The sequence below is a fragment of the Branchiostoma belcheri genome, unplaced genomic scaffold (assembly GCF_001625305.1).
Source record: "Branchiostoma belcheri isolate BF01 breed outbred unplaced genomic scaffold, Haploidv18h27 scaffold43, whole genome shotgun sequence".
NCBI classification, from domain to species: domain Eukaryota; kingdom Metazoa; phylum Chordata; class Leptocardii; order Amphioxiformes; family Branchiostomatidae; genus Branchiostoma; species Branchiostoma belcheri.
This window is the reverse complement of record NW_017804054.1, coordinates 853,993-865,500: the sequence shown is the minus strand read 5'-3', so window position 1 is coordinate 865,500 and position 11,508 is coordinate 853,993. Positions and strand designations below refer to the sequence as shown.

At 39.7% G+C, this 11,508-nt stretch overlaps 1 protein-coding gene across 1 annotated transcript; it reads left to right on the top strand.

Annotated features, from left to right (window-relative positions):
- Positions 1-88: 88 nt before the first annotated feature.
- On the top strand, positions 89-11,508 carry LOC109478298 (palmitoyltransferase ZDHHC6-like). The gene is made up of 12 exons (XM_019779771.1): positions 89-348; positions 873-1,019; positions 1,714-1,820; positions 3,119-3,210; positions 3,551-3,707; positions 3,889-4,032; positions 4,547-4,600; positions 4,987-5,145; positions 6,268-6,309; positions 8,354-8,499; positions 8,942-8,982; positions 9,145-11,508. Exons 2-12 carry the CDS (start codon positions 881-883, stop codon positions 9,258-9,260), a joined length of 1,197 nt encoding a protein of 398 aa, XP_019635330.1. The 5' UTR covers positions 89-348; positions 873-880; the 3' UTR covers positions 9,261-11,508.

The following is an 11,508-nucleotide window of genomic DNA, read 5'->3' as shown; positions in this document are numbered from 1 at the left end:
GAGACGAGCTCCCTGATTGGACAAAACCGGTATAATTTTACACAATTTCACGATATCACATTCAAATAAATACAGCAAAGTTGAACTTAGACCGAAAGATGGACAGAAGCGCAAACGGGGACAAATCATGGAGCGAAATCCTTGGAGTAACGGTCGGGACCGGGTCGCATGTCAAAGGTCAAAGACACACCTGTTTGGGGAAGGAAACGAAACGCGGAGGATGTTTTTGAAGTTTCCTGTCTTTATTCTGCTGTTTCAAGGTGGCGTTTCCGCCCCAGACCAGGACTGATCACGCACAGACGCCGACCGCTGACGTCGAGTCCCAGTGGCTGTGGGGAAAACACCACGGTAGGGCGGATCCTCACATATAGCACACACAAAATAACCACCGCCCCTCCCTCCCTCCCCTACAAATCTGTAATACCGGTAAACATTCGTGTTTTTATGTGTCCTTATTCGTGCAGCCACATGGCCTACATGTTATGATCTAGATAGATATTAGGTAACACTGCGCAGTCTTAAATACATGTATCGCCAGTTCCTCAGATGTTGAACTTGGCCGGATCCGGAAATAGTATGATGAAATAGTCATGGTCAATGCTAGCCCCGTGATTCTATACTAACACTATAACTCGTCTTCTATAGCAAGAAGAAGGACATATTCATAGGAGTGATTCATATTTGGTTCAATGTTCTATTTTCATTACTAGTAGTACTAGTAGTAACGTTACTAGTATTTTGATATTTGCAAAACCTGGATTGTATCAGTCACTGACATAACTTGTCCGATATTACAAATCACAGTGGCTGTTGACAGGAACATGCTGTGATAAGCTTATGACAAGCGTAAGTGTTCAATTGTTCCTCATCAGGACAGAACATGGCACCGAGGATAGACTGGCGAGACCTGCGGAGACTGTGCCACTGGGGCCCCATGGTGGCTCTCTTCATCATCATCTACTGCTACGTGATGGGCGTCGGCTGTATCCTCATCTGGTGGCCGCCAGTCACAGCCGCAGGTGGGTGGATCAGTTCACGATTTACTGTACGAAATACTGGGTGCAGGTGAAATTGGAGCTGTGCAGGTATTAAGTATTATCTGTCTACCTGCACCCAACCTGCACTGGTCCATGTACTGGGTATATGCAGGTTAGTGCAGGTAGAATTGGAGCTGTGCAGGTATTTCTGATGTCTACCTGCACCTAACCTGCACTGGTCCATGTACTGGGTATATGCAGGTTAGTGCAGGTAGAATTGGAGCTGTGCAGGTATTTCTGATGTCTACCTGCACCTAACCTGCACTGGTCCATGTACTGGGTATATGCAGGTTAGTGCAAGTAAAATTGAAGCTGTGCAGGTATTTCTGATGTCTACCTGCACCTAACCTACATTGGTCCATGTACTGGGTGTATGAAGATTAGTGTAGGTAAAATTGAAGCTGTGCAGGTATTTCTGATGTCTACCTGCACCTAACCTGCACTGGTCCATGTACTAGGTATATGAAGTTTAGTGTAGGTAAAATTGAAGCTGTGCAGGTATTTCTGATGTCTACCTGCACCTACTCTGTACTGGCCCATGTACAATGTACTATATTGCTGCAATTGACTGTTTCCACCTGTGAAATATAAAAGAAATAATGGCAATGTTTTCTGAACAGTTTTTAGTATGTGATCCATACTTCTCAAAGTCTCACTGTTTTCTCTTTCTCTACAGGAGTTGCTCACCTAATAGTGTACACAGCCTGGGAGCTGACCATCCTGTATAACTTCTTCTATGCCATGCTGTTAGGGCCGGGGTTCGTGCCACTTGGGTGGAAACCGGTAGGAAATAATTTTTTTTATATAATATGATGTTTTTTCATGCTTCAGGAAAATACCATTATACAAAAGCTTTATAAATTTTTCTTATGATTAAATATGAATTTGAAATATGAATATGGAAATTGATTTCAAATTCATCATGATTCATAATGTGGATATTTAGCCTAGGTTGAGAGGATTATGGAATACGATCATCAATCTTTTACTAGTTCTACCTTGGACCCTGAAGCAGGTTGATTTTGCCACCCCTAGTGACCTGAGACGGTATGACAAATGTGCAGATTACTTCATTAATCCTGCTGCATGAATCATCCTGGCACCCGTGGAACACGCCAGAGACACAGCAAGGACAACTGTATCTAGCCTGGGTACCATCCGGATTTGGGCTCTGCAATGCTAAAAAAAAATCTCAAGCGTTGCATAGCCAAAATCCGGATAGTACCCAGGCTAAACTAAAGCCTGATGTGAACTTAGTACACATGCTAATTTCTGGCAGACTGGGAAGTACAAAAATCAATATGTGGAGGGAAAAAGGAAAGTTCACCCTATTTCCTGTGCCTGACTCTTTGACCTGTCATTCTGCCTGTCAGTCTTCCCCCACCAATGTGCTGTGCAGACAAACAGAAACACAAAGCCACAGCTCAGCCACCTAAAACAATACAAGTAAACAAGCATCATGCTTCACCTCAGTTGAGGATGACAACTTTACTTTTTTAAGATGACAAAACTAACTAAAGACATTGTCAACAGTTTTATTTCCTGCAGGATATGATTCATTTGACATCATGTCTGTGGTAGGTCATTGTGCCATATATATGCTGATGTCAACAAAATTTCCCATCTGTTGACAAACATGACGAAGAAAATATCTATCAAAACTTTCCCCAATGACCTATTCATTGTTTCTGACTCATTCTGTCATCATTTCTGGGATCAAAACCAATATGTGCTTAATGACCAGAAAATTAGGAAATGATGAAATAAAGCCATGATTTTGCTTTCCATAGATATTGAGAAATTATAGACTTGTTTGTCACTATCCATGTATGTATCAATCACAAAAATTTTGATTTGGAGACTTGATTTCAGTTGATCATATCTCTGATGTTTCTTTATCAATTTCTTTGTAGTTACATGTACAGTATTATATGTCATTGGAAATCTTGATGTTTACCTTTCAAAGTGGCTTGCCATGTTAGTACATTTAAGGGTAGAGCACCAGGGCTGCTTACATGAGTGCATTGCACAAGAAAAGGGCTGAAGTTTCTCTTACCAGGGCTTCATGTCTTTACTTACAGGAAAAGGAGGCAGACTGCCAGTTTCTACAGTACTGTAAGCAGTGTAAAGGGTACAAGTCACCTAGATCCCATCACTGTAGGAAATGTAAAAGGTAAGGCAATTACTTCACAGTATTTTGTTTTAAATTTTTGCAGTGTAAATTGTTGGTTCTTGGATTGCAAAAAAAATGCTAAATGGGAGGGTTTAAGTTAAAGTTCAGTATACTTTTCACAGAATATCTACATAGGTAACAAGAAGATCCCAATATTTTACTCTTATTGTTGGGCAAATTGAAAAACTGTGCCGGTATGTACCTGGGTAAAAGAATAGAAATGAAATGAAATGAAATGATATGATATGATATGATATGATATGATATGATATGATATGATATGATATGATATGATATGATATGATATGATGACGTAGAAAACTCTGCTGTGTTTGCGCAGGTGTGTGATGAAGATGGACCACCACTGTCCCTGGATCAACACCTGCTGTGGCCACCTGAACCACACCCGCTTCATCCTGTTCCTCCTGTCTGCCCCGCTGGGCTGTCTCCACGCCACCGTGGTGTACGGCTGTACCATGTACAGGTACCTCTACCTGGTACGGACACAGCTATTCTCATCAAACACTAGTCATTAGCTTTAAAGTTTGGTAGAATACATCAGTTTCAGTTCATTTATTTCACCAGCCAGGTGCAAAACCTATTTTTCAGGCAATGCTGGGTATACACAGGATGATTAAAAAGAAAAGGCTTCTATAATCTTGACTCTGTCCCCCTCAGGGTTCTTCCTATTACTACCTGGTGGAGGACGATGATTTGGAGCCGTTGATTGACGTGGACCTGTACTTCTTTGCCATGCTGTTTTTTGCGACGGGACTGTCCATAGGTGTGACAGTAGCTGTCGGTATCCTGTTTTCTATACAGGTATGTGTTGTTCCCGACATTGAACTAAACTTCAGTGCCACCGTTACCTCTAGATGCACGGAAGGCATTAAATACCAGTTGAAAGAAAGTTTGGCCATGTTGGTAGAATTCATTTATATGACAAAGGATCTTTTGCAAATTCAAAGAATTCGACTTATGCTAGACCTAGTTTTTTTTTTTACTGTACAATGCCAGTCTTTGCCATGGAATAAATCCATTGCTTCTATGATGTCACTTTATGCAGGCCTCTGACATAGGGAGCAGTGAATCAAATGTAGGAATTTGCGGTGTCCCGTCTCTATTCAGGGATGGTTACAGGGCTTACTCCCCTTGTACTTGTTGGGTTGTTGGCATGTAACCTTTGGCATGCCTCCAGCAAATTCCACACCTTCAAATGCTACAGCTTATAAAGTAACTGGTTCACAAGTTTAAGTTGTTGAATAATATAGGATAAAGACATGTCATTTCTTTGCAAGCAATCACACAAGAAGCCTTTGTCCTGTTTTGTTTATAGATGAAGATAGTACTTACAAACCAGACGGGAATCGAGACTTGGATTTTAGACAAGGTTAGTGACATGAATCTCTACTGCACATGCTAACAAGGCTCTGAAAACAATGCCATTATTGTTAAAATGACTGCATCACTTGATACTTTTTTTAGTACTTGAAAATTTAAAAAAATAAACTCAGAATCTCTTCTGGTAGAATCAGTGATCTCTACCCTGATACATACATACATCGAAACCTATACGCGACCACCTCTACATAGGAATAATGTGATCATGTTTTTGGTGGTCCCTCAGATAATTTTTCCTACGAAGAATTGTGTCCATATAGAGCAGATTCTATGGACAGTTTGGACTGGATTCGACCACGTTTCTGACCTGACATTCTTGACGTGTTATCTACATTACAAGAGTTACACATATAATCTAAGTGTTTGACTTTCCAGGCCAAAGATCGTCCCCGTTTGGAAGGAGACAAGTTTGTGTACCCGTATCATCTTGGATGGCGGAGAAACTTCTGGGAGGTGTTTGCCTGGCAGGGGTACCCACGGGGTGATGGTATCACCTGGCCCGTTGTGGAGGGGTGTGACCAGTACACGTTAACTGTGAGTTTACTTATTTGCTTGTTTATTTGTTTGTTTCACATAACCAGTAAACTGCCTGTTGGCGTAACACACCAGTTTTGTACAGCAAGTACAAGCTGTGTAAGACCGGGCTGTGAGGTTTGATCCACTCACACAGGGAGGGACCCCTACTCTTGTCAGTAAGTGCACACTTGAGGTGTGGGTCTCCTCAAACAGAGGACCTCTGGCTTTATGTCCCATCCTAGAAGAGGTCTCTAACCAAAGCTAGGTACTCATTTTCACAGTATTCTCACGAGACAGAAAACATATAGATCTGGATACAAAGAAAGCAATTTACCAGCAAAAAAGACGGCTACTTGGACAACTAACAAGATCATTAAGTACAATTGGCTGGTTCACACGGGTACCAGTTGCCAAATACCTGTACCAGGTTCATACCTGTATGCAAATATCAACCACAGTACTTGCTCTGGTAATCCTTTACAAAAAGTGTAGGTGGACAGCCTTGACTGATACATTTACACATAGTTTGTGACTGGAGGCTGACATTACCATTCATTCCACACACCACAGCAGGGCCCACCTACCATGTAATCATGTTAAACTTGACCTGAGTAAATGGCTGACCTCAGGACAGATGTCCGCTCTAACAGGCAATGTCAGCATGGATAGCTTGAAGGTCAAGGAAGGACACTGGTAGATGTCAGCAGATTGTTGGCTGATGCGCATTGACAAAATACTTTCCTGAATAATTTTCACAAGAACTCCTGTCACTGTCAGTAAGGAGGAACATCTGTTTTCATTATTTTTCAAATTATGACAGAATGGCTGTTTTTCGTCAGAAAAGGGGTGTAAATGAATATATTGTCAACTCTTATAAATTCAATGGGTATCCAAAGACTGCCATGTTGAAAAATAAGTAATTGGTGCTATCAAGGCCTCAAGAATATATTAACCACCTGTACATGTATATCTGAAGTGTACATACCTCAGTCAGAGGTTACAGATTCTGTATTAGTAGAACTCTTTAAATTCACCGCTCCTTCCTGTGGCTGTATTAGTACTCAGGTTAAATTTACCAATGAGGGGATGATGACATGTTGTATTACTGATTGTTGAATATCTTTTCTCCCTTTTTACCAGGTGGAGCAGCTCTTACAAAAAGAAGACAAAAGAAATAGATCAGTGAGTAAAGATTGATTTATATATTTTATGTCTGCTATGTTGACCAAACAAGATTAAGAAATAAGAAATTCACAAAAGCTCTAAATTTTATGGTTGTATATGTGAGCTTCGCAGGCCACTGTTGTAAGGTGATTCAACTTGATTGACAATGGCTATAACATGTTTTCTGGTACTTCAAGTCACTGCTTCTACAGAGATGCACAATGGATATTCCATATGGACCAATAAGTAATCGCATGACCTCCATTACTCTTGACTGAACTGTCCATATATTTCCTGGTTTCGATGAATGAATGATTTGCGAAGGCGTTGTAGGTTATGTGGCAGGGGACCACTCTTCCTTCATGTCAGGAAGTCATGGCTGTGATAGCATGGTACCTTTTGGAAGGCGTCCAATGTAGGTAAACCTCATGGGAAACAGAGGTGTTTTTAAATGGATTTGTACTCTGGGCAGATTGCCATATGCTAGAAATGTTCACTCTGTTGTCGCCTCATCTCCATGAAAGTAGCCTGAAACACTGAAATTTTCATGAACCAGAGGAAGACATTGTGGCAATCTATAGGTTCATCTTAGGTGACAGACTGCACAGTGTTCTACTAGGCTGTGGGCAGGTTGTTAGGTTTGGTCTAGGAGATCTGTGATCAGTAAACTGTTCAAACTCATGTCATGGTTCAGGAAATATGGCATTTTTCCAGGCCAGATCCAGTTTAATTTCTTGATCTTGACTTCTTGGTTTCTCAAGATTATGCAAGAAAGAAAGCTAACTAGAGTTCCACGATCTCATACCTTTGCCAAATGATGTTAGCTTTTATGATTAAGAAATTATATATTAATCCCCCTAATTATGCAAATAGGATCCTCAATTGCATGAATTATATCTGTTGATCATATTCTCCACCAAAAGACAGTCTTATCTTAACAAAGAATGCCATGAGGAAACTTTCTCATAAATTATGCAAATGAGGTCCTTATTTGAATAAGTTATGTTTAATTATGTTCACCTTAATTTAACTTTCAAACACCCCAAGTATAAAATTCCAGGCAGTTACCACTATGCAATTATAATATTTTCTCATTAATTATGCAAATTAAGTCTTCATTTGCATAATCAATATCTGCCTGTGTTTCTCTCATTCTTAATAACATATGTCACAAGCTTGAACTTCCTATTATGGAATGCAGCTGATAAATAGAATTTCCTCATTAATTATGCAAATTACATCCATATTTGCATAATTGTAATATCATTATGTCAAGCATCACTCAAGCTACCTACATACCAAAAATCACGGTGATCCATCAATCGGTTCTTGAGTTATCCCCCTTTAAACATTTGTCCATTAAACCCCCCTGCAGTTCTAGAGCAAGCAACTAGGGGGCGTCAAACTCATGTCACTTTATCCCCAGCACAAGAGCTATCTACCATCTAAATTTCGTCACCCTAGCATGTCTGGATCATGAGATATCAAAACCGGAAGTTCTGCTGCAGTACCACGACAAGCCGCCAGGTGGCCCAAAAATTTAATCATTTTGAGGTCTCATCAAGACCTACCCACCTACCAAGTATCAAGACAATCCATCAAGACCTTCTCAAGTTATCGTGTTGACAGACACACACACACACACATACACGAACGCCCCTGAAAACATAACCTTCTTGGCGAAGGTAATAAGAAATCAAAAGTATTTAACCAAACAGATGGTCTGAAATACTTTCAACAGACCTAGGACAGAGACCTTGCAGGCTGAGAGCTTGTTGTGACAAGCCCTATGTGGGTATACCCCTAGTAACTGTGTGTGGACTCACTTTCTCTAAGGTTGCTGGGAGACCATTTAGACTACAAACTTGACCTTAAGGTCAATCTGTGGTTACAAAATCTCCTGCCACTCTATTTCATTCAAATACTAGTACGTAGAGACAGTACTACAATAGTAGAAGGCAGCATTTTCTTGGTCTCGTAAGACCATGAAGGTACATCTTCTACACCATGTACCACGTGGAGACAAACACACCCAAAACGACTGACCCTCCTTGTGTTCCAGGTGGAGTTTGCAATAGTAGACAACTACAGTGGCTCGTGGTTCCCCATTACTAAAGGCATCCGAGTGTGCTGCTGTATACCATGTACAGAGGAGCCCAGGATCAAGGTCAAGAGAGGGGACGTTGTCATGGTGACAAGGGCATACAGGTCTGTTGTGTTCTACGTCAACTCTCAAGTGTCAGTGATAGAAATACCCCCCACCCTGCAGTCTGCATTTTGCAGAGACATTTTCAATATTGCAGGAAGAAAAAAAATTAATCTACTTGCAATTTTGCAGTCTGAAAAAAAATAAGGCTAAGAGTTCAATGGTGTCAGCATAATGTTGTTTAAGAGCTTTTGTGTTTATTACTGACTCTATTATACGCAGTAATTTTTCATAAATTTTTTTTCAAATTGCATGTAAGATGTTTGCCAACATGCAATTTGTTAGTTTTTTTTAGTTACTAGTACTGAGTCACTAGTTTTTGCTGACATTCTACTTTTTTTAGGTTGGGTACACCAGTGCACCTATTCCCAAAAATGAATTTCAAGCCCTGCTGCATAAGTATATCTCCAATCTCCAATGTTTTTTCCCATTTCATTTGAACAGGAAGTGGCTATATGGGGAAAAGGTCACAAGAATAAAGGATGGTAAGATTTATTGCTTTCCTTTTCTTATTGTACTTACAGTATAACTTTTGTTGGTTTAAAACAGGCAGTGAAATGTCATAAGTCAAAGAATACTTTTGCATCCTCTTTCTGCCATTTTCTCCCAGATTTAGAAGTTCTGATCCCGCTGTGCTGTTTTTGCAGGTCCCCCAGAGAAGGGATGGTTCCCGCGACCGTGTGCGGAGAAAATTATCAACGAGCTCCACTATCCACAACAGAGCCAGGCAGATGACTTTGAGCATGACAAAAAGGAAGACTGAAAATATTTTTTCCACACAGAGAATTTTTTCAACATCATTCAGTAATTTTGTACATCAGTATGATTCCACAGTCATTGATCTCATCCTCTTAATTTTCTACCAAATCCAGAGGCAGCTTCCAGGGATCTGCAGTAGTTATTGCAGTTTTCATTGAAGTCCCTTGGGGGCACTCTTTCCCTACATGCTGTTAGGTGATGATATACAGTATCCCAATGAAAGATACTCATTTTGTTAGAGGGTATTGTTTTTGTAGAAAGATAGTTTTTCAGTACGGTTGGTACTACCAGTTGTACATTTTGTAGATGTGTTTTCATGAAAATCATGTTTTTTGTAATGACAAAGATATATCACCCTTGGGGGAGTACCTGGAATTTGTGTTTAATTTGATAGGTAACACTGGATAACCAAGGAATTGAATTTGTATGGGCTTATTGTGCAACAAATGAGCAATATTTTCTAGGAATCATGCATCCTACCAGAGTGTTTTGTCCAATTTGATGTGTAAAGTGTCTTGATCAATTAGTATCAAGTCTTCCTGATTCAGTACTGAAGTAAGTACGAGTACTATGAGTATCAGTGCCCCAGATTTCTGTACACAGTGCTTAATGTTTGAGTGGTGATGTTTCAATTACAGAAAATGATCACTGACCAAAGAAAGTGACATAGTTACATGATCCTTCTTGAAAACCAAAGTACCGCCAAACAGGCCTTGTCCTTAACTTCATATAACCAACACGTCAGACTAGTTTCAGAGGTGACTAGTCTGCGGTAGACACTGGAGAGATGTTACTTTTGATGTGTGACATGAAATAGTCAACAGTAATGTTAAGTTCAGCTTTAAGGCCTCCTTTCTATTTGATGGCTATTGCTGTGACCAAAATTTGTGTGACCCTATAAGATGCAAGATGTTAAGATATGATTTAGAAGACAACAAAACAGAAAATGTTATCCATGAAATTCATTGAGTGAGCCGTCAAATCTTAGGTTGCTCTATGGTCATTTAGCAGCTACAGTCTATAGTGGAAAGGGAATGTAAGACAGCAATCTTTTCCTTGGGTTCATAGTTTTTGCTGACAAAGTGGGTTTGATGTTCCCAGTTAAAGACAGCATGGAGAACTCAGGGATTGACAAAATTGTGCAACCAGAATCCAATGAGCTTTTCTTCCTGTGTTATATTGTAGCTTACTAGTTTACCTATGCCTGTAAAATAATCCTGGCCATGTAGATTTGTTGTAAAAGTGTTAGAATTGCTTCTATATAAAAGTTGTCAGGTCCTCATATATGCAAATGATTTTGCAAATAAATATCCAATGAATATTGCAATAGGTCTTATATCAATGTAGATGGATTGGTTAGTGTCATTGGTGTTGTACAGATGGTTAAATATGGTTACGAGAATTGGTCAATGGTGTCTTTATATATGATGTGTTTACATAGAAGAAGCCTAATGATTTGTATACATTTCTGTTGGAGAAAGATCAAAGTGTAATCTTGGATGATTAAAATCTACCCAAGGAATGAACCAAGTAGGATCATGTTGGGTAAAACAAAAGGGGAAAAATACCAGGTTAACTATAAAATTACTTTGTAAATAGCTTTATCGGGTTGGTAAATGACTTGCAAGTTCTTACAGGTGATTAGCCAGTTTTGTCACCCGTATTTCTATTTTTTGTCAGCTGCCTTCTTAACATACTTATGTACTTATTGCAAGATTCATTTCAAGAATCATCAGATCTCAAACATGACTGAATTGTTACTGACCAGAAAAATTTGCACAAAACCTTCCCTTTCTGTCAGGAACACAGACTGTGGCTAGTTACAAAGGTGTGCTCTATCTTCTGTGTAGAGGGATTAGCTTACATACTGTTCCACATGATTTTTGAGCTCAGTTTTAGGTTATCATGGTTGTGCATTGTTCAATTCTATTCAAAGAAAGTAAATGTAACATGCAATAAAAACAACTGTTTTGATTTAAACTTTTGATCCAACACAGAAGTTCTCTCATCTAGAGCTTTCAACCAGTCACTCTGGTCTTCCTCAGTAGACTGACCCAGTGAAGCTTGTCACGTGTCTTTGAATTGTGACGTCAACACTGGGTCAAAGGTACGGACCATCTGGTAGACAATGTCAGCCCCCATCACGGTCTAGGTGAGAACTTCTTTGTGTTGAATCAAAAGTTTTAACTTAAAACATGTAACTACCAACACAGATGAACTTTCATGATGATAAAAACATCTGTTAAGCCTTG